The sequence below is a fragment of the Sapajus apella genome, unplaced genomic scaffold (assembly GCF_009761245.1).
Source record: "Sapajus apella isolate SASKATOON/1434 unplaced genomic scaffold, GSC_monkey_1.0 scaffold19, whole genome shotgun sequence".
Lineage (NCBI taxonomy): Eukaryota > Metazoa > Chordata > Mammalia > Primates > Cebidae > Sapajus > Sapajus apella.
This window is the reverse complement of record NW_022436959.1, coordinates 2,267,509-2,291,515: the sequence shown is the minus strand read 5'-3', so window position 1 is coordinate 2,291,515 and position 24,007 is coordinate 2,267,509. Positions and strand designations below refer to the sequence as shown.

Sequence of the window (24,007 nt, the reverse complement as noted above, 5' to 3'; positions counted from 1 at the left end):
AACAGTTTGTCAAGTGTTTCATGTACATTTAAAACATAATTACATTTTACATAAATGACGGTTCTTCCACTTTGAAAAGCTAGATATAGTATTATTTTATTTGTTAAATTGTATTTGACCTGTACTGCCTTCTTATTAACAGGATGTCTTTTTGCAAGTCTTCCACTAAGTCCTGCCATGTGAAAGGTCCAAAGCATACCAGTCTTTTGTAAAACTAACAAAAACTTTCTTTAAAATGTTACTTCACACACAATAGACAACAAATATCTTACTAAGGAGTCTGATTCTTAGGAATAGAAACTGGGAAAGGCTTCTTTTTCAGCAAGATTTCTCATTAAATGGGCCATCATAATATGGTGTTCATTAATATAACTATTAGAAGAAAAGCCTAGTCATTTGGCAGCACAACCTAATTTCTCTAGAACTAATGATTTCTGACCTTATTAGGTAATTATTTTATGATTAGATCTTTAAAACATTTAAATCCCTTGAAATTTCTGAGCCATGAAAAATTAAGGTGAATTCAACTTAACATTCCTTTGATACTTTTCAGACTTTCGTAACACTGAAAAAAACAAATACACACGCTAATGACACAAAATCATGGCTGAGGAACCCACTGGACAAGCCAAAGTCAGAGGGTTCTTTCCCAACAAAAATTGGAGCAATGCAACTGTGTCCATCGACTACAAAAAAATACTCTGTGCCAATGCCAATGTCTGTGGCTTTCCATGCCGAGGCAGAAAACATATAAAGATCCTTGGGTGTTTTGATAAAGCATATTTGATTTAGTTTAATATAAGCTAATTTCCCATGACTGGTACTAGAAAATACTTACCATTAAGGGAATACTAATGAAATACAGCAATTGTGGGAGCTAGTTTCTTGAAGCAGCAGTTAACTGGTATCTATGGAGAGAGCAATCAACTAGTTCCCAACCCTGTCACTCATGCCCTCTTTCAAGCTTTGGCTGGATTTTTAAAAAGGAAAGCATACTTAGCAGTATAAAAGTTCCCTGCCTGCTCAAGAAGTTGAAAGCAAGCTTCCACTCATCCAATCCTCACACCCGCAAAGGTGTCACAGAAAGCTCTTAAGGGAAATCAAAAATAACACAATTTTTGGATTGGGAACAATGTCTTTGAAATGTGTTGAAAATGTCTAAATTGAGAAGACTGACTACTACAAAACATTTCCAAAACAATTTTAGGCAGATGGAAAAATAAGGATGGAGGAATGAATACCCAAGTTGGAAAGACATTAGTACATTAAGTATTTCCTCCCCCAGCAGGTGGAATGTATGCGCAAATCCAGTCATTCTAAAAACAAAATCCTTGACCAACCCATCTACTTCAAGAAGATTTAGGGTACTTAAATTTTAAACAATCTAATCCACCTTGAATCAAATATACTACTTTAAATACCTTACATATTTCTGAAACATCATTGGCCTAAGAGTTTATATTATATAACCATAAACATAATTCTGTTTTCTGAGTACTCCAGTAATTAAATATTTGAAAATTAAATCTATTACTGACCTGCCATACGCAAATTATAACTCATGTTGAATAGACTTCAAGGGATAACACTGGGTATTAGACCTTTCAAAACGGTAAATTTTACAAAATGCCTAACTTTAATTCAAAACACAATCTCAAAATCCACAAGCTCCAATCGTTTTTCATTTTTTAGAGGCAGATAATAATAATAATAATAATCAGAAAACTTCAGCGTTTACTCCTCCCAAAACAACTCACAGAATTGCTGCTGGATGCCAATGCTTCACGACTTTCTCTATTGGTGCTGGATTTTGGAGAACTGGGAGGAGTCCGAGAAGTACATACTAGATGAACCATATGATACTCATCTTGCTAAAATTAAAGAAGATTACATTTAAAGGGTAGTACTAGAAGCTGTACAGTTCAAAAAGTCAGTAAACTGAAATACTTAAAACGTAGGTCCCTTTCTAGCCTACCTATTCTATTAGTGATTTGAAGGTAAGTTTGTCATTTTATTTGGGACCCTTCTGAATTCAGTATTTTCTCCATGTTTGGAAAATGATCTAAATATTCTGCAATTGCTGTATTAAAAAATTATTTTGCATACGAAGCAGTCTTAAAGCAAACAATGTTGTTAAAGTTGTATCAGCACAATCTATCATTTCAGCACAAAAACATCTAGCACCTTAAACTTTGTACAGTTTACATATTTCCATCACTTGAGACTTGGCAACTATAAAAGAAACTCAACTTCATCATAATCTCATTTGCCTTAATTTTAGCAAAGTTGATTTTTTTTACTCTTTTTTGAGTCAAAAACTATTTTTATCTATAACACCTATATGCAGATATAAAGCATACATTTAAACTATATTCTGTAAATATCTCATGTTTTTCTATAAACCTACAGATAGGACTGAAGAAAAATATTCTAAATAACGATTAGGGTTGGCATTTTAGCTCAGTGAGATTATGAGCATATACTTAGACATAAAGCTAGTAAGATGGGAAAAGTAAAGAAGGAATAAAGGAGGACAGAGAACAATGAAGGGTGAGTTAGCAATTAAAAAAAAAAAAAAAAGAACCAAATAACAAAGGAAAAGGAGTAGGAAGAAAGATACCCAAATGGTGAGAAAGGGAAACAAAGCTACTAGAAACTATGAATGTATCACTTGCCTACCATGAACCTATAATTGTACTTAATTTGAAGGCAAATTCAAGTAAGGGTACAAGGCCCTTCCTTAAAGAGGCTCATGATATTGTTAAGACATTAGACTAGTACACTACAGCACAATTACAGAAACATAGAGAACAGTCTTTTGCATGAAACTGAGAAGCCCAACCTTAACTGCTTTAGAAGTTTGGAGGAAGAAGTTACTAAGGGATAGAATGCTAAAGAAAGGTTTCAAAGACAGCACAACAGAAGGTAAACCTAGCAAAGCAGGTTGAAAACACTCCTAATTTACAATGTCCCCCTTAGCTTCTGAATACAGAATATTAAAAAGCATACAAGTATAAGACGTTGATCCTTAGAAACCTAGCTTCAAAAGGTCATTATTAATCACAATTAATTCACAGAATTTATCTTGGGAATGTTTCTATAACACATTTTATACTAAATAGGTAAAGCTAATGGCAGCATTTAAACTGAAAAAAGGGTACACTAACTTTAACAAAAACAATTGAAAGAACTATTCAAAATATAAACTTACTACTCAAAATGTTTTACATGGGCGCACAATAGTTCTTTGACTGAAGCAGTTTTTTATTTTAAGTTGTCTGGCCTGAAACCATTTCTGACAGCAAAAATCTTTCAAAAGTCTTCATGTGCAAATTTAAGCTATCTTTGGGGCAAAATATCTAATATATCTGTATTTCAAAGAACACATAGCAGAAAGGACTATATTGAAATATATTTTAGTTCTGAGCACCAGCATAGAAACAAGAAAAAAAAATAGCCAGAACACAGAGGTTTTTAGGGCTATTCTGAAAGACACTATGCTGGTGGAGACATGTCATTACATATTTGCCAAAACCCATAGAATGTACACCAAGAGTGAACCCTAATATAAACTACAGACTTTGGGTGATAATGTATGTCATCGTAGGCTCACTGATTGTAACAAATGTACCACTTTGGTGTGGGATGCTGACAGTGGGGCAGGCTGTGACTATGTGGGGTCAGGGAATGTATGAGAAATTGCTGTACCTTCTGTTCAATTTTGCTATGAACCTAAAATAGCTCTAAAAACTTGTTTAAAAAAGAGAGGAAAGAAAGAAAAAATAATAATCTGCTGCATTAATTCCACTATTTTTGGGGGAATGGGTATTACACTATGTTAGCAATTTGAAACTATGTAATTAAAATAACAGCAAGAAGTTACATTGGCAAAGCTAAAATGTCAACTGTCTAAGCAGAAGGAAAATACTAATATTTTTTAAAGTTTTCCACAGGTGATCATAAAACATACAGGAGAAGATACAGATCTTCTAAATTAGATAAGGAATAACCACAACAATAGTTAAGTCAAAGATCTAAGGCAAAACATAGAAGCTATTCAATTCTGCTATACTCACCAACAAAAAGCAATATTTCAAATGCTGAAAAGCTCTATAAGTATAAATTCCACAAATGAACATGAGCTAAAAGCTACCACTAAAATAACTAGCCTTCAGGCTGATTTTATTGAAAAAACTGTATTGAAATATATTTTAGCTCTGGGCACCCACAAAGTTTGCTAACTGATGGACCAGTTAATTTCCTCCTGAAATTAAACTCCCAACTCAAGCAATTTGTATAAAAATATTATGCAACTGGCTAAAAGGAAATTTAGACGAAAGATTGTTATCAATGAAAATCCATCACCACTACTAACATTCTCCTCTTGCACTAACGACGTCAACAGCATTTTCTTACAAAAAAAATGACAAATACCTGAACACAAATACATAATCCTACTTCAGACTTAGCTATCAGATGGATATACAGAACTGTTACGTAAACTAATAAGAAACTATCATGTTACTTTCTAATTTATCTTCACTTATGTTACCCAAAGGGATCGATTTTAAGTATCTAAAACCTAAACTGGTTGAATAAAACTTCAGAACATATCTCCTCTCACATTCTGAATGTATCTGGTATCAAATAGTGGTAGAAAAGCTTACTTTTCTGAGAATGTCTTTCAGCTGCAGATGATCGGGAAGCAGTCTGCCCGAATACACCAATCTTTGATCCTTCGTCAACTAAGAAATGGGACAAAGACAAGAATTCAACTTTTCTAATTATACAAATTGAAGGTTGGGAATAACATGCCTAATTATGGGTAAAATAAAACTCCCTTTAGGCACATGTAAACAGAAAATTGACACAATTTAAGAATTTTTCATTTTCCAAATTCTACTTAAGAAAAAACATTGAGGAGTTCAGCAAATGGTAGCGTATCTATTGTAGCTACAATAAAATACAGATTAATTAATACATTTAAAAAAACCTAAGTAGGGGGGAAATGTAGGTAAATTGGAAGTCTGTCTTTTCAAGCATAATGCAATGCATATATGACTATCATTAAAAAATCTTCAAGACTATATAAATGAGAAAATGGCCTTATATTAAGCGTCAATAGTAGCATACAATTTCGAGGTCATCAGAATTATTTTGCCTTATTTTGTCAATTTTTCATCTAAATGATACATAAGACTCATCTTGTTCTTTACTAATATCATGCAGAACCATTTATTGGTTTTAATTCAAGAGCCATTTAGATTTAGTTATAAATTTACTTACTATTCTAGTTATTATTCCTGCCACTCTCCCAAATACCTTTGTATGTTTTTCAAAAACACAAGACTAAAGAAAAATCAACACAAGTGCATGGAGAGTCAGACACCATCTCTATGTGCATCCAGAATATAAAATTATTTAAAATTAAAGCATTTGCACATATTCCACATAAGGCCTATTTCATAACTGCAAAACAAGTCAATGTTCTTTGAATTTTATCAAAGCAAATACTAGCTATATCAACAACTGTTAAATATGCCAAATCCAAGCCACAACTACAACAATTTTTAAGACTCACCATGGCTACTACAAAAGGGTCTTCTTATATTAAAAGTAGCCATAACAGAAACTATCATACTAAGATCTGTGGTTCAGGCATCCTTACACACAAAAGGCATAGCTATCCTTCCAAGATACTTAACATTACACATACTCCAGTTTCTCCTGGAAGCATTTTGGAGTGTGCCATTCCTCAAATTCACATGTACAAACTCCTATATATGAATAATCAAATACAATGCACAGAAGGTTTTTAAAAATATCTAAGTCTTACAACATATATATATATATAGAGTGGAGCACTGTGGTACTATAAAATGTATTTGGTTTTCACGCTGCTTCCTGCTGAACAGCTCCTAAAATCCTTGGAATCTTCAGAAAGATGAGTATCTTTTGCGTGCTAATAAGATCAATGCTGCTGGGATCCCCTACGTTGCCTCAGGACGGTGGCTGGCTGCCAGGAGAACCAACCAAAGATTAGAAGGTTGGAATTTTCAGTCCCACCCCCACCTCCAATCTCCAGAGAGGGAGAGTTGCTTAAGGTTGAGTTGATAAACCAATGGCCAATTATTTAATCAATCATGCCTACCTAACGAAAACCCAAAAGGACTGAGTTCTGAGGGCTCCAGAATAGTGGAGTAAGTTGAAGTTCCTCCAGAGTGGATGGGCCCAGAAAGGGCACGGAAGCTCTAAGTCCTTTCTCCCAGACCTTGTCCTCTGCATCTCTCTTCCATTTGTATCCTTTGTAATAATATCCTTTATAAGTGCGCAAATATAAGCAACATGTTTCCTTGAGTTCCGTGAGCTGCACTAGCAAATTAATTGAATCCCAGGAGGGGGGTCACAGGAACCTCAATTTATAACCAGTTGGTCAAAAACACAGCCCACAACCTGTGCTTGGGACCACATATGAAGGGGGGCAGTCTTTTGGGATTGAGCCCTCAACCTGTAGAATCTATGTCCAGGTAGATAGTGTCAGAACTGAATTAAAAGGACATTCAGCTGGTGTCCACTGGAGAATTATCTGCAGAACTGCTTGTTGTTGGAGAGAAATCCCCACGTATTTTGGTGACTAGACATTACAGAAGTATTCTGTATTGAGCGTTGTGAGAGCATTATAGGAGAAACTAAGTTTGTTTTTTTCCTATATCCTTATAGGCACTGAATGGCAAACTTTATGACCGTAAAGTTGAATGCTAAGTATATAATCAATTATTTAATTCCTAGCCAAAATGAATTATCTAATAATGCTTTATAAATCTCTATAATGTACTGATTACAATTGGAACCTAAAGAAGTTTTTTCAATAAGTATTACAGTCATCATAAACTGTCGCTTTTTTACCAGACCAAACATTTAATTAATACTTTTATGTCATATCATCACTCTATATAAAGGACATCAGTCTCTTCTTATGAATTTTTTTCCTTTATAAAAATTATCAAACATACATACAGTGGAGGGAATAAAATGAACCCCCGGGTACCATCTTCAAGAACTCCCAAGTACCCAGCTTCAACAACTACCAATATTCTGCTATTGTGCTCTCACCCATCCCTCAATTTTTTCTTTAAAGAGAATACTGTACTTTAACCTTTAAAAAAATATATATAGACAGGATCTCACTCTGTTTTCTAGACTGAAGTGCAGTGGCTATTCACAGGTGCGATCATGGTACATACTGCAGCCCCGATCTCCTGGGCTCAAATAATCCTCCTGCCTCAGCCTCTGGAGTAGCTGGGACTCAGATATATGCCACTCCACCCAGCTGAGTACTGTATTTTAAAGCAATACTACACATCACTTCTTTTAACCTGTACAGATTTAGTAAGTTATATGATAACCATGTTACCACATTCAACAAATAATAATTCCTTAATATGTAATATCCAGTACAGCCCAACTCTGCCCACTTGCCCAAAAATGTCTTTTAAATACAGTTTGAATCAGAATCCAAACAAGGTTCACACAGAGATTTTGGCTGTTATGCCTCTTTTAATCTTTTAACAATTTCTAGTTTTTAAAAATTTTTCCCATGCTATTTATTTGTTGAAGAAATTATTTGTCTCATAGAACTTTCCAGTCTGATTAGGCAAACTGTATCCTCCTGGTACTGTACAGCATGTTCCTATAGTTCCTGTACAATGTAGTTAGCTCTAAAGGGCTGATCAGATTCCAATTCCTTTTTCTTTGACAAGAGGGCTTTTAATAAGGGAGACCTCAAATTGCACCATTTTTGACCAGTAGGAGTTCCTGCTAGGTGGCTCCTGCATCATTTTAACATGATCTCTGTCATCTCTAATAGTAGCTTCCCTGCTGTCAGGGACAAAATGCCCCAGAAGTTCATCTTACATATTTCAGGCCCCAGACCTGTCTTCAGCCACTGCTCCAGGATCCATGACTCATTTTAATGGGAAATGGTATCTGAAGACCAAAATCTGGGAGCTAGGAATACTGACTTTTATTTGTCGTTACTTCTTCAGTAAGCAGAGCTAGAAAATACACATTTTTATAAACAGAAATTTAAATCCTGAGTTCATTTTGATATTTCCCATTAAATTAAACAGTATTCACTCATTTTATTTGTATCTTCTCTCACTCTGAAAATCTTTCTTGCTAATGACACTAATAAATACATGCCATTAGCAAATGTACCTATTTGTTTTAGCCTACTACATGTAATCTCAAAACAACAATAACAAGATTGCTATTAACAATAATGAACTAAGTTTAAGATTTCTTACTGATCTTCTCTGTCCTTAGAATATAAGCCACTAGGGATACACAGTCAAAATACAGTGTTTCAAAGTTACTTGAAATAATAATTCTTGGAACTGTGTCACCATCCTGACATTTTTTAATTCTTGTGTTTCCATTTAGGGATTTTTTTATAATTATATATAACAAAAAATGATGATAAGGTAAAAACTATAAATAAGGTACATTCAAAGAGGTTTTAGTTCTGTCCTTATCCCCTCTATGATTTTGGATTAGCCTTACAATGCTTTACAACATAACAAAGCTGAAAACACACATTCCTATTTTCCTCCTTTTCTTACATAAAAAGTAGTACAATACACTTTCTATTGCATCTTGTTTTCTCACTTAATAAATCAGAGATACCACTGCTTAGCAGCATAAAAATATCTTCTTCATACTTTTTAACAAATGCATAATGCTCCATTATAGGAAAGTACTATAGTTTGTTAATGAATATTTGAGCGTTTCTAGGCTTTTGTTACTATGCATAGTGTCCTCCCTTCATATTATTCTATTTATCTCTATATTTCCCCACAGTATCCTGCAACAAGAAGACCATTAATGACATTGATAAAAGTAATCTTAGTGGTGTAGCAGGATAAAAACCTAATTGGAACTGATTCAAAAGAAAAGGAGAGACACATAGAGATAGCAAATATATATAACTGATAAAAGTGCTACACTTAAAGGAAGAAATAGGACAATAGCTAGAAGGGAAATGGGATCAAGTGAGGGTCTGGCTTTTGGTGTATATTATTGTGTGCTTTTGTTTCTTCAAGAGAGAAATAATGTGTTTGTATGCCAGTACGAGTAATTCAACAGAAAGGAAAAAACTGGGCCGAGCACAGTGGCTCATGCCTGTAATCACAGCACTTTGAGAGGCCAAGGCAGGCCAAAGTCAGGAGTTCAAGACCAGCATGGCCAATATGGTGAAACCCCATCTCTACTCAAAAATATAAAAATTAGCTGGGCGTGGTGGCACATACCTGTAGTCCCAGCTACGCAAGAGAATCGCTGGAAGCCGGGAGGCAGAGATTGCAGTGAGCCGAGATCAGGCCACTGCACACCAGCCTGAACAACAGAGCAAGACTCCATCTCAAGAAAAAAAAGAAAAAGAAAAAGAAAAACTTAAATCAGCCAGGCATGGTGGCTCACACCTGCAATCCAGAACTTTGGGAGGCCGAGGCAGAAGTACTGCTTGATCCCAGGAGTTCAAGATCAGCCTGGGCAACATAGCAAGACCCCATCTCCTCAAAAAAATTTTTTAATGCAGCCAGGTGTAATAGGGCATGCTTGTAGCTCCAACTACTTGGGAGGCTGAGGTAAGAGGATCACTTGAGCTCAGGAGTTCGAGGCTGCAGTGAGCTATGATCAGTTCCACTGCACTCCAGTCTGGGTTACAGAGAAAGATCCTATCTCAAAGAAACAAAAAACAAAAACAACAAAATAAACAAACAAAAAAACTTAGATCAATCCTGTGATTCTCTGATGGATTCCCACTACAATGGATTTAATTGAATCCTTTCCATGGCCAGATCTGGCTTCTGTCTCTCTCCAAATTCCCCTGATAGCATTCTTTCCTCCTTTCTCACTAGCCGAGCTGGTATTCACTTAGATCCCAAGTTCTTTCCCAATTCAGATTTCCTGCCTGCAGTATTCTCTCTCAGCTCTTGTATACCTGACTCTTAATCACCTTTTAGATCTCAGTTTTAAAATCACCTCCTCAGCGAGGTCTTCCTCGACTTACAAATCTACAGTAGAGTATGCCCTCTCACACACCCTGTTTATCTCCGTCATAACACAAACCACAACCTGTAATTATGTCAACATGTGTTTTTTTCCTTAAATAAAAGTGCCAAGAACAAAGGGTCCATAGCCATCTTGCTCATCACTGTGTTCCCATAGCCCATTACTGTGCCTCACAGATTATATGCTAAATGCAGATTTGCTAATTGAGGTGTTATGAGTCCAAAACTGTTTTATACCGACTTGGAGAAACCACCTAATTTGTTAGTTATTTTACATGTAATCACTTAAAACAGAAATGAAATATTCAGTCTATGAATCACAACACTAAAACACTTGCTGGTGCTAAATTCATCTAATTCATTTCTACAAATAATACTGATACTAGCAAATTATGATAAAGAAGCAATCATATATTAGCACTATAGTATGTTTTCTTTAAATTACTAGTCAACTTTGAACAAATGGTTTTATCTTTCCACAGCAAGGGAACATCGATTTTCAGAAATGTAAAACATAGAAATATAACAAAATTATATAGTACCCCCCAAAATACATAAAGCAAAACCAAGTATTGGCAAGGATGTAGAGAAACTAGATCCTTCATACATTGTTGGTAGGAATGTGAAAGGGTGCAGCCACTGTGGAAAACAATTTGGCAGTGTCTCAGAAAGTTAAACATACAGTTATCCCATGACACAGTATATGCCCAGTTCCATTGCTAGGTATGTACCAAAAAGGATGGAAAATATATGGGCACATAAAAACCTGTACAAGCATGTTCACAGCAACATGATTCATAATAGTCAAAAAAAAAAAAAAAGTAGAAACAACCCAAAATGTCTATAAGCTGACAAATGGATAAACAAAATATGATGTATATAAATATATATACAGAGAAATATATATACAGAGAAAGATTATTCAGCATAAAAAGGAATGAAATACACGTTATGATGTAGATGTGCTTTGTAAACATCATGCTAAGTTAAAGATAGCAGGCACAAAAATCCATATGATTCCATTTATATGAAATGTCTAGACTATGCAAATCCATAGAAACAGAAGGCAGATTAGTGGTTACCAAGGACTGGAAGAATAAAGAATAGGGAGTGACTGCTAATAGATATGGAGTTTCTGGGGTGATGAAAATACTCTAGAATTAGACAGTGATTATGACAGCAAAACTTTGTGAAGTACTAAAAATCACTAGGTCATATACTTTAAAGGGCAAATTTTACAGTATGTGAATTCTATCTGAATTAAGAAAAACTGTTACTTTCAATTGACTATTCAAATGTCTTCAAATAGTCTGAAGTTTTTGGCTTTTTGTCACCTAGGCTGGAGTGCAGTAGCATGTTATCAGCTCACTGCAACCTCTGCCTCCTAAGGCTCAAGTGATCCTCCTACCCCAGCCTCCTGAGTAGCTGGAACTACAGGCATGCCTGGCTAATTTTTGTATATATTTTTGGTTGAGACAGGGTTTTGCCATGTTACCCAGGTTGGTCTAGAATTCCCAGACTCCAGTGATCCACCTGTCTCGGCCTCACAAAGTACTAGGATTACAGGTATGAGCCACCATGTCCAGCCACTATGAAGTCTTAAAAGGAAAGGTATTCTTAACAAAATACTAGCTAACCAAATCCAACAACATATCAAAAAGATAATCTACCATGATCAAGTGGGTTTCATACCAGGGATGCAGGGATGGTTTAATATATGCAAGTTAATAAATGTGATACACCACATAAACAGAATTAAAAACAAAAATCACATGATCATCTCAATAGATGGAGAAAAAGCAGTGGACTAAATCCAGCATCGCTTTATAATTAAAACTCTCAGCAAAATCAGCATACAAGAGACATACCTCAACATAACAACAGCTATCCATGACAAACCCACAGCCAACATAATACCGAATGGGGAAAAGTTGAAAGCATTCCCTCTGAGAACTGGAACAAGACAAGGACGTCCACTCTCACCACTCCTTTTCAACATAGTACTGGAAGTCCTAGCTAGACCAAACAGACAAGAGAAAGAAATAAAAGGCATCCAAATCGGTAAAGAGGAAGTCACACTGTCGCTGTTTGACGATGATATGATCGTCTCCCTAGAAAACCCAAAGATTCCTCCAGAAAGTTCCTAGAACCAATAAAAGAATTCAGCAAAGTTTCCAGATAAAAAATTAATGTACACGAATCAGTGGCTCTTCTATACACCAACAGTGACCAAGCAGAAAATCAAAACAAGAACTCAACCGCTTTTACAATAGCTGCAAAAAAATAAAATACTTAGGAATATACCTAACCAAGGAGGCAAAAGACCTATACAAGGAAAACTACAAAACACTGCTGAAAGAACTCATAGACAACACAAACAAATGGAAGCACATCCCATGCTCATGGATGGGTAGCATCAACATTGTAAAAATGACCATAATGCCAAAAGCAATCTACAAATTCAACACAATTCCCAGCAAAATGCCACCATCATTCTTCACAGAATTAGAAAAAAAAATTCTAAAATTCATATGGAACCAAAAAATACCCTGTACAGCCAAAGCAAGACTAAACAAAAAGAACAAATCTGGAGGCATCACATTACCTAGTTTCAAACTGTACTATAAGGCCATAGTCACCAAAAAAGCATGGTACTGATATAAAAACAGGCACACAGACCAATGGAAGAAAATAGAGAACCCAAAAATAAACCCAAATACCGACAACTGATCTTTGACAAAGCAGACAAAAACAAGTGGGAAGATGACACCCTTTTCAACAAATCGTACTGGGATAACTGGCCAGCCACATGTAGGAGAATAAAACTGGATCCTCATCTTTCACCTTATACAAAAATCAACTCAAGGTGGATTAAGGACTTAAACTAAGACCCAAAACTATAAAAATTATAGATGATTGCTAGACTCTGACTTAAGCAACAATTTTATGAACAAGAACCCAAAAGCAAATGCAATAAAAACAAAGATAAATTGCTGGGACTTAATTAAACTGGTACACAGTAAAAGGAACAGTCAGCAGAGTAAACAGACAATCCACAGAGTGAAAAAAATCTTCACAATCTATACATCTGATAATTCTCAAAAGATACACAAATGACCAACAAACATATGAAAAGATGCTCAACATCACTAATGATCAGGGAAATGCAAATCAAAACCAAAACGTGATACCACCTTATTCCTACAAGAATGGCCATAATCAAAAAAATCAAAAAATAGTAGATGTGGCATGGTTGCGGTGAACAGGGAACACTTCTACACTGCTGGTAGGAATGTAAACTAGTACAACCACTACGGAAAATAGTGTGGAGATTCCTTAAAGAACTAAAAGTAGAACTACCATTTGATCCAGCAATCCCACTACTAGGTATCTACAGAGGAAAAGAAGTCATTATACAAAAAAGATACTTGCACACACATTTACAGCAGCACAATTTGCATCTGCAATAACATGGAACCAACCCAAAGGCCCATCAATCAACGAATGGATAAAGAAACTGTGAAAGAACTACTCAGCCATAAAAAAGAATGAATTAATGGCATCTGCAGTGACCTGGATAAGACTGGAGACTACTAGTCTAAGTGAAGTACTCAGAAATGGAAAACCAAACAACGTATGTTCTCATTAGTAAGTGGGAGCTAAAGCTATGAGAATGCAAAGGCATAAGAACAACGCAATGGACTTTGGGGACTCAGGGGAAAGGATGGGAAGGGGGTAAAGGATAAAAGACCACAAATAGGGTGCAGTGTATACTGCCTGGGTGATGGGTGCACCAAAATCTCCCAAATCACCTCAAAAGAACTTACTCATGTAACCAAACACCACCTGTTATCCAATAACCTATGGAAATGAAATAAAATAAAAGGAAAGGTATTCTTTCACTTTACAGTAATTGAAAATGGAAAAACTGGCCAGGCATGGTTTCTCATGCCTATAATCCGAGCACTTTGGGAGGCCAAGGCGGATGAATAGCTAGAGCCCAGGAGTTGAAGACCATCCGGGGCAACACAATGAGACCCTATCTCTACAATATATACTAAGGTTAGCTGGGCATGGTGGTGCATGCCTGTAGTCCCAATTACTTGGGAGGCTGGGGTAAAAGGATCACTTTAGCCCAAAAGGCAGAGGTGAACCATGGTTGTGCCGCTGTGCTCCAACCTGGGCAACAGAGGAAGAGACTGTCTCAAAAAAAAAAAAAAAAAAAAAAAGAAAACAGAAAAATTAACTTATTTTTTTCATGTGCCTAAACTAGGTAAAAAGTAAGACTTGGAATTTTTTTTTTTTTTAATAGAGTCCCCTGCTCTGTCGCCCAGACTGAAGTATAGTGGCACAATCTTGGCTCACTGCAACCTCTGCCTCGCCTTCCAGGCTCAAGCAATTCTCATGCCTCAGCCATCTGAGTAGCTGGGACTACAGGCATGTGCCACTATGTCCAGCTAATTGTTTCGTATTTTTAGTAAAGACAAGGTTTCAACATGTTGAGCAGGCTGGTCTCAAACTCCTGACCTCAGGTGATCTGCCCGCCTCAGCCTCCCAAAGTGCTGGATTACAGACGTTAGCCACTGCAACTGGCCGGAAATTTTTTATGCTATTAAAAAAAATTGCCTTTTCAGTTTAAATATCAATGAATTTAATTTAAATATCAGGGCTGGGTGCAATGGCTCACGCGTGTAATCCCACCACCTTGGGAGGCCCAAGCAGGCGGATCACTTGAGGTCAGGAGTTCGAGACAAGCCTGGCCAACATGGTGGAAACCCTGTCTCTACTAAAAATATGTAGTGACTGCAGGTGTGCTGGCAGGTGTGGAAGGCTGAGGCTAGAGATTCAGCTGAACCTGGGAGGCAGAGGTTGCAGTGAGCCAAGATGGTGCCACTGCACTCCAGCCTGGGCAACAGAGCAAGACTCTGTCTCAAAATAAACAAATAATTAATTTAAATATCAGGAAAATCATGTGTTAGACATAGTAACAAATAACAATAAACAACTGAATTTTCAACTAGTTATTTTGGTATTGTAAGCTATAGCATTAGGAAAAGTACAGATTTTGAGATTTCAATTCAATTTGACTTGTAAAAACTAATATAATGTTATTTGTCTAGCCCTGCTAATAACATTTTCTTTTCGCTTGATTAAAGACCCATGTCTGGGCCAGGGCAGTTGCTCACACCTGTAATCCCAGCACTTTGGGAGGCCAAGGCGGTCAAATCATAAGGTAAGGAGTTTGAGACTGGCCTAGCTAACATGGTGAAATCCCATCTCTACTAAAAATGCAAAAAATTAGCAGGGCATGATGGTGGGTGCCTGTAATCCCAGCTACTCAGGAGGCTGAGGCAGGAGAATCACTTGAACCCGGGAGGCAGAGGTTGCAGTGAGCTGAGATCACACCACTGCACTCCAGCCCAGGGGGGCAGTGCAAGACTCCATCCTCCACCAAAAAAAAAAAAAAAAAAACCATCTTTATCAGTTAGAATAATGATAGTTGCTATAACAAATCCTAAGACCTCAGTCACTTAACACAATAAAAGGTCATTAGTTTCTCAATTAAAAAAAAAAATTACATGGTACCCTTCTAATCCAAGAATTTAGAGGGTTTAGGGTTGACAAATCTAAAAGTAATACTTAAATGGTCAATTTAAAGATTCTACTGATAAGATACTGGCTTCGCAGAAAACAACATATAAATATAATTGACCTCTCTATTAACATGACCACCATTCTTCCTAGTACTCACCCCTACATCCAATAGTCAGCAAATTCTATCAGGTTCACTACTTTCACCACCAATACTTCTCCACCCTACCACCCTAGAGGAAGCCTGGTCACACACGGCAGTGCAGAGTCAGCTAAATAATAAGACAAAGAACAAGTTGGAAACACCCTAACGTACTCTAAGTGGCCCAGAAATAGAACTATCCCACTCCAAATAACAGCTGCTTAATTAGCTGGCCATAAAAAGCTCTGCTACCCACTTAATAGACACTGCTAAAAACCAAGGTGAGGAAAGCTCACTTGCTGGTATAACGAGTGAAAGTAAGTCCTAATATGGACTTTTTCATTGTTTCTAAAAGGTTTATGTGTATACCATTATCAAAAGTGTCTGACCCTTTAATGTTTAACCAAATATCAGAAACGGATCATACATCATACATCCCTAACACATTTAGAATATTTACTGGAGTCTAATAAATGAGTTTAAAGCCAACAATACTTTTATATTTCAAGAAGTCACCTAGTTAGTATCAAAAGATAATTTTTTTTTTTAGATGGAGTCTCGCTCTGTTGCCAGGCTGGAGTACAGTGGTGCAATCTCCACTCACTGCAACCTCTGCCTCCCAGGTTTAAATGATTCCCCTCCCTCAGCCTCCTGAGTAGCTAGGACTACAGGCATGTGTCACCATGCTCAGCTAATTTTTTGAATTGTAGTAGAGATGGGGTTTCACCATGTTGGCCAGGACGGTCTTGACCTCCTGACCTGGTGATCCACTCACCTCGGCCTCCCAAAGTGTTGGGATTACAGCCATGAGCCACTGCACCCGGATAAAAGATTAAATTTTTTATGTCAAGGATTAAATGGGTCTTTCAATTATGTATGGCTTAAAAATCATGTTCCTAGTATATCCAGCTTCAGCATAATCAAATTTCATATGCTAATTTAAAAACATTAATTTAAAAATTTTTTAAATATCTATCATCTTAATAGCTCAGTAAAAGCAATCTTCAACTTACAGGTTAGTTCAGTGAACTATAATCCAGTTCAATGAACTAAAATCTAGTCCTTTGAAAGTAGTAACTATTAAGTACTTATACATAGTTCGGCCACAAACATCAAATAGCTTTAAAGAGCTAGGTCCCAGCAAGTGCACAAAGTTATCATTTCTGTGGGAAATGAAGTCTGTAAATTTGTACTGGAACACATCTCCGCCCTGTTTCCCACTAAAAGCATCCAATCTAAAAGCCCTGAAAATTCAGAAACACTATAAATAAGAGTCACGGCCTCTACTCCTTATCTCCTTGCAGTAACAGTAAGCAAAACTGTCATACAGAATATAACAGAGTAATGTTCTCTGGAACTCCCAAGACACATTCCCAGCTTGGCTGCTTCCACTCATGGGTGGAGATATATGATATTCACACAGCAGGTGATGTACACCTCTGATGTACAATAGAGCACGTCAAAACACATGACTGCTATGGTTCACACAAACTGGTAGATTGTGAAGACAGGACAAAGACATGTGTACTGCAGTCTCAGGATATTATGCGTCCATACCCTTCCTATAATTTAAAGAATAAAGAGAAATAACCACACATTAAGCTAAATGTTAGCACAATAGTAAGGCTGTTATCCACTTATCTGAAGCCTTTAGAAAACAAACCAGCCAAACATAAACAATTCTTTCTATAGCTGAACTGGTTCTTTTTAGTTTACGAATATAAAACTGAGATGGCCAAGTCCCTAACGCCTTTCTTCATCTTATTATATATAACCAACATATATAATGTGTACACTACATCCAACCTGGGTTCAAATTCTAATTCTACTTAGAGTCTGACCTAAGCAAAAAGAATCACCAAGCCTCAGTTTCTTCATCTATAAAAAGTAGAGCTAATTATAAAGCTTACATCATAAGAAGCCTAGGATGAATATATGTGATACATCATATCAAATACTTACTAAAATGCCTGGTACCAATGGCAAACACTTAGTAAATGGCAATTTAAAGCCGAAGCAGTTAAATAAAAACATCTAGACAATCAAAGCAGAATTTATTATGTTAAGAAAAAAAACTTAGGCTAAAAGTTCTACAAAAATCCTATCTGAAAAGCATTGATGATTAAACAAAATATTACCTTCATAATGATGTTATTATATTTTCCAAAAAGACATATGGCTACAAAGAATATCAAGCAATAAAACATCAGTGAGCAGTCAGTCAAAACTTTTAGTCAGTTTTTCATCAACTTTCACATTCAATTTGATAGTACCCTTTGTTCAAAAGAGGTTTTAAAATATTGATCTACATTCCCAGGTGACATGAAACCCTCTTAAATGTATTAAAATCTTATAAGACAATAGTTTTATAAAACAAAAATCATTTTGTTTATGGATTATAGCCCATTTAAATCAACAATTCCAAAGTGGTTAAACAAGTAGATTTTTTAAATGTCCTGCCTAAATAAAGTAATAGGAAATTACAAAACTAAGAGAAATGTAATTTTCAATTGATATAAGCTATCCCACCAATAATGAAAATAAGACTTCTGATTGCAGGCAATTTGGTTATGAAGTGTCATAATCTCATAACAGAACTTATATATACAATTGGTTCTATTCTTGCTTCTTTAATTCTAACAGAATCTGAAAGTAAAGGGACAGTTTGAAAAAACAGCACAAACCTGCCTAGCTGATCAGGAGAACTAGATATGAAAATGACTGCTTTAGTTTAACAATACAAACAGCAAAGACAGAGGAAATCTACCCAGAACTGAAGGACACAATCAAGAGGTATTTTGATGCCAAGACTGAAAAACGGAGACCCAAACCATGCAAATCCCAAAAAGGTTTACCTTCAAAATTGAATTCAGAGTGAGTCACGTCCATCTTAGTGACCGCTTGTTTATAAGAACAGATATAGTAAGAAGAGAGAATGATAAAGGTGCCTAACTGGACTTAGATATTCATATTTTTAAAATTTTTTAAAAATTTCTCTAGGATGATCCATCTATTATCAACCACTTTGATATTTACATCTCTAATAACTAAGTCTAAACTCAGATTAAAGTCTGAAACTCAAGTAAAAGTGGTCTCCTTGTCAAGTATCTTGACCACCAAACAGCAATTACCTGAATTTTAGAATTACTTCACAGTGCAGGCCAACTTCAGGACCTGAAAAACTAGTCATTAAGTGATGACAACTGTCATATTAAAATACAACTCAAAATTATCTATATAGTCTATTAATATAAACTAGTATACTTTCCAGTTTCTAAACCAAGTCCTAAACCAGTTATCAATATCATTCAAAGTTAACTAAACTCCAAAAGAGCTCAACTCCACATCCAAGGTTTTTAATTATGACTTTGTGAACATTTTCATAAATATGTCAACTGCCTAAATTTTTAACTAGAAAACACCTTTCCCTTTATAGATCAGATTAAGGATCTGTCATCGTTTTCCCCAATATTATATTACTAATACACTAATATAAAACAAGGTCATCAGTGCAAACATTAACTCCAGAAGAAGTTAATGTTTCCTCTCCTTCTAAAGGAAGCTATCAGATTCTGATTCTTGTCTGCTTAAAACTGTAATCAACTCTTTAAGAAAACTTAAATGTCCCCATGAATCTTTTCTTGAAATAGCGACACAATCCCCGAACCCTGACTTGAGATGACCATTCCTTTCCTGTGCTCCTGTGTAGCACACAGAACATCCCTCCTGTATAACATTAGTCACATACTATTACAGTTATTTATCACATGTCACTGGACCTGAGCTTCATAAAACAAAAGGACTCTTACCATCATCTTCACACTTAGCATAAATATTCAAATGCTAGGCCAATAAAATCCTAGTTAAATAAATCAATGAAAACCAAAAAAAAAAAAAAAAAAAAAAGTGCTTTGAATGGGAGGGGTACATTTGTTCTAAGTTGGCTAGGGAAGGGAGAAGTGAATTTAACATATCCATATGGAGACTGTGATTAGTGAAATCAGTATGTGACCATGAAGCTAGGATCCTAAGATTTTACAACTTCACTGAGTTCAGCCAGAATTTCATTAACAGCATGTACATATATGACCTATCCTTGGAGGATCCTAAAAGAACAACCTCAAATTCCCATTCTTTCCCCTCTAGCAGCACCGATTTACTTTCCAGGGACAAAGGCCCTCCACCTACCCCTAACCCACCAGATCCAATTAGAGCAATGTTGATGAGAGCCGTCAACTTTTTACTTACTGGGGCACTGCTGTTCCCACAAGGCACTGGAGCCCTACTCTGCCAAGTCCACACACTGATAATCAAAGGAGGCATATGTGCAAGGAAGAGGCACCAGAAATTATCTCTGTTAAACATAACAGCACTTAAAATATGAAAACACAGAATCAATGTTTAGTCATTGCAGTTGGTCAGAAGAACGTAAACTTCCTTTATAATGTTGCTTAATAACAAACTGTTCTGAATTCTAAATAATGACCTTAAAAAGTAAACTTTTAGACTCCAATTCCTACATCAAGGACTACCTATGACTTTGGAATACCATTAAACTGCTGCTCAACAACTGTGATGCTTCAAATCAATTCTCATGTGATGAGAATGTAAACTTACTAAATCTAATAACTATATAAAGTTTTCAGTGAAATTCTATGATGATAAACACACATACCCCCACTCCCAAGCTCCACCCACTCTCAATCTAGAAATGAAAGTTAGACATTACAATTCACTTAAAGAAAACTTGCCAAACAAGAAAAAAAAGTTTTAAGACAATAAACACACACATCCCCGCTCCCAAGCTCCACCCACTCTCAACCTAGAAATGAAAGTTAAATAATTACATTTCACTTAACGAAAACTTGCCAAAGGAGAAAAAAAAGTCTGCCACATTAGCGATTAATAGGCTGTATAGTGTTTGGTTTAGCCTCCAAAAGTGTCTCCAATGTGGCTACAAGAGGCAGGTGGGTTGGGAAGGAGGAGAGAAGTTCTACAACAGATCTCATCCTCAGACAGCTAACTATGCACAGGGGCACTGACATCTTCCACTAGTGACTGTGTTACACAGGCAGACCTCCTGCCAGAAGCAGGCCTCCGCAGGGGTAGATAAGGCAGACAGGCTTCCCACTCCCATCTCAAGTACTTTTTTAAAAAACAAAGCGTTAGAAAAGTGATAAATTGGTCTATACATTGCAGACTAAGTCCCTTTTGGTTTAATAGTACAATATAAAGCTCTTACCTATGTACATACCAGAGCAAATATTTGTTATGAACAGTATTAAGGAAGTCTATGACTTTCAACTGACTATTCTAAAAATCTACTTTCCATTTCAAAAATGTTTAATCATACGCAACAGGAATTCTTTTAAATCAAGACATATTCAAACAAATTGTTACTCCCTGTGTAAATCTTAACTTTCAAACAAAAGATGTGAATAAATAGAAGCTCTAACTAGCTTGTTTCAAGTATCTAAATTCCTCAGGGGTTTTTTCCTCTCCAAAAATATTTGTATCACAAAGTACTGATAAACACAGCTAACGCCAACTAAGAATTGCTTTTCTACACCTCCTGTTTTTGCAATAACCGCCCTATTTCTGTGGTTCCTCTGCAAGTCTAAAAGCCTAACTAAATTTAATACTACAACACTGAAACAGTCTTCATAAGTATCGTAATATAGACCAAGTGTCTTCCTTACTTAGGTGCATAAAACAAGTGTTAAGCGTAGAAAGCATAGTTACCTTCCAACGGATCCATGCTTAAATGTGCCTGATGCCAAAAGTATTTCCCACCCTAAAATCCAATCCTCTTCATTTAAACAAAAGTTTTAATAATTAAACACTAGTTATTCAAGAATAAAAAATGTATACAATGGAGAATGTGAAAGCCTCACTTTCATATACAGTATTCTACACGACAGTACACTTATGTTCTCAACTATTCCAAGACTCTTTGATTACCAACTACGTCCTTTCAAATCTGACTTTGGGGACAGATGGAGCCGTACTATCTATGTTTTATTATCTTTGCAATATCCAAATATGATATAGAATGGAACACTGAGTGGAAAAGCCATATGAGAAGAATAAAAGGATGCACCATATGATGGCGGGGTGGAGGGCAGTCCTCTTTTCAATTAATGTCCATGTATCCTCCACAGGAGAAAAATGTGAAAGGGGTGCTGGTGAAAGCGAATCTACAACTTAAAATTCTTTGCTCCTTGAATCATATATAGTAATCCTGAAAGTATAATTTTTATAGGGACCACGTACTTATTTCCAGGAAAAAAAAAAAATTATCTTAAACTTCTGTTCAAATTTCTGGCCCAAGTGCTGAAAGTAAAAGGGAATTTTAGTCTAATAAGCAATAAAAGTTCTGATACGGGTTGTAGTGCTTTTATCTTTTTTAAAAAACAAAGAAAGGATACATCTTACATTCGCGAATTAGGTTGATGACTTTAAGTCCAAGGAAAATGGTCCCTTTTCCAGGCCTGCCAATTCTTTTTGAGACAGAGTTTCCGGCTCTGTCACCCAGGCTGGAGTGCAGTGGTGAGATCTCTGCTCACGCAACCTCCACCTCCCGGCTTCAAGCAATTCTCCTGCCTCAGCCTCTGGGATTATAGGCACACACCACTACGCCCCGCTAATTTTTGTATTTTTAGTAGAAACAGGGTTTCACCATGTTGATCAGGCTGGTCTCCAACTCCTGATACCATGATCCGCCCGCCTCAGCCTCCCAAAGTGCTGGGATTACAGGGGTGAGCCACCACGCTTGGCTTTCCCCGCCAATTCTTTAAGTCTCTTGATATTTCTGTATCCTCTTACTAATTAACTGAAAATATTAACGATGGTTCCAACACTCAGGAGATACAACCTCAGAACTCAAAATACCTCGCGGTCTACGAAAAGAGACGTATGTGATTCAAGACTGGAGGGGAAGAGCAGGAGAAAGGAGGGTACGCAGCTGCTCATCACAGCAGCTGCGCCCAGCTTTTACACACTTACTGGTTTGCTAGGGTAAACGTTTGAGAGATGCGTTTTTAGTTTCCCCACGGTCCAGTTCAAGAAGCAGCTAATAGTCTGGTCACTGTATTTCTGATTCGGTGCTTTAATGATGAGGGTCACAGGAATCTCCATCCCACTTTGGTCCATGTTGCCCCAAAGTCGGATAGAGTCAAGAGGAGCGGCAGTTAAGCCCAAAAGAGCCGAGGTGGTCACCGCCCGCGCGACTGGGATGCGAAGAGAAATAAGTTCTTAGTATTCCGGGTCCAAGTCAGTCACAAGTGCACTGGGCGATACAAAGGCCATGCTGGTACCAAGGATGGCCCGAGGTGGTGGCGGCGGCGGCGGGGTCTGGGTGCCGGGCCGTGGAGGCAGCTCTGCCCGCCAGGTTCGGGCTCCGCCGGGCTCCGAACTGTGGAGGCAGTCGCGAGGAGGGAGGAAGCGCTGAGAAGGAAGGGTGGGAGGGGTGAGGCCACGACGGCCGGCCCGGGGTCACCGCCCCGCCCCGCCGCGACCCCCAAGCTTAAACGCAACAAGGCCCCTACGCCACGGCCCCGCGGTGCCGGTAGGGGAAGGGGCTTGGCGGCTCAGGGCGGTCAGCCGGGACTGGGGTACCTGAAAGAAGGCCGCGGGGCCAGCCACCGCCGCCCTCCGCGCCCAGGCAGGGCCGCCAGCCACACCGTCCGGCGGGGCGTTCTCCGCGGCAGCCGCTCCCTTCCTGCTGCGCGGCGGCGGGCACGGCGCAGCCCAGGGTCTCGCTAGGCGGCGCGGGTGGCAGTGAGAGAAGTTGGCCGACGGGCGCGGCCCGGCTCTCCGCCTGACCCCTCAGGCTGGACAGCTCAGGGTGGCGCAAAGCAGGGCCGGGCGGGTGCGGCCGAGGCGACTGCAGGTGGCAGGAGGGCGGGGACGAGAGCCGTGGAGCCGGCCGCGGGCGCGCTGGTTTTGTTGTTGCTGTGAGGAAATGCTGGGGCCCCTTTAAGCCGGAACGCGCAGAGCGGAAGTGCGTCACCGGCGGCACGCCCCTACACGTGGCCCTGCCAGTGCTGCCTCCGCCCCCTTCCCGCCCGCCGCGCTCAGGCTGCCCGGCACTCTCGCCGCCCGGTGCTGCGTCGCCCGGCGGCAGCTCAGGCTCCTCGGATCCTGTGCCTCCTGGCCGTTCGCTCGGCCTCGGCCCCAGCTGCCCTAAGGCCTAGCCACTACC

At 38.0% G+C, this 24,007-nt stretch overlaps 1 protein-coding gene across 3 annotated transcripts in view; it reads right to left on the bottom strand.

Moving 5' to 3' along the window:
• Positions 1 to 23,803, bottom strand: part of HERPUD2 (HERPUD family member 2) — a 49,525-nt gene extending 25,722 nt beyond the window's left edge. Inside the window, exons 1-3 of one of the 3 annotated variants that reach the window (XM_032286809.1) lie at positions 22,810 to 23,803; positions 4,668 to 4,745; positions 1,758 to 1,871 (exon numbers count right to left, since the gene is read on the bottom strand). In XM_032286809.1, coding sequence (XP_032142700.1) covers positions 1,758 to 1,871; positions 4,668 to 4,745; positions 22,810 to 22,956 — 339 coding nt within the window. In that variant the 5' untranslated portion in view covers positions 22,957 to 23,803. The remainder of the gene's footprint in view (positions 1 to 1,757; positions 1,872 to 4,667; positions 4,746 to 22,809) is intronic. The other 2 variants (XM_032286810.1, XM_032286811.1) reach the window with 2 other exon arrangements.
• Positions 23,804 to 24,007: the final 204 nt, after the last annotated feature.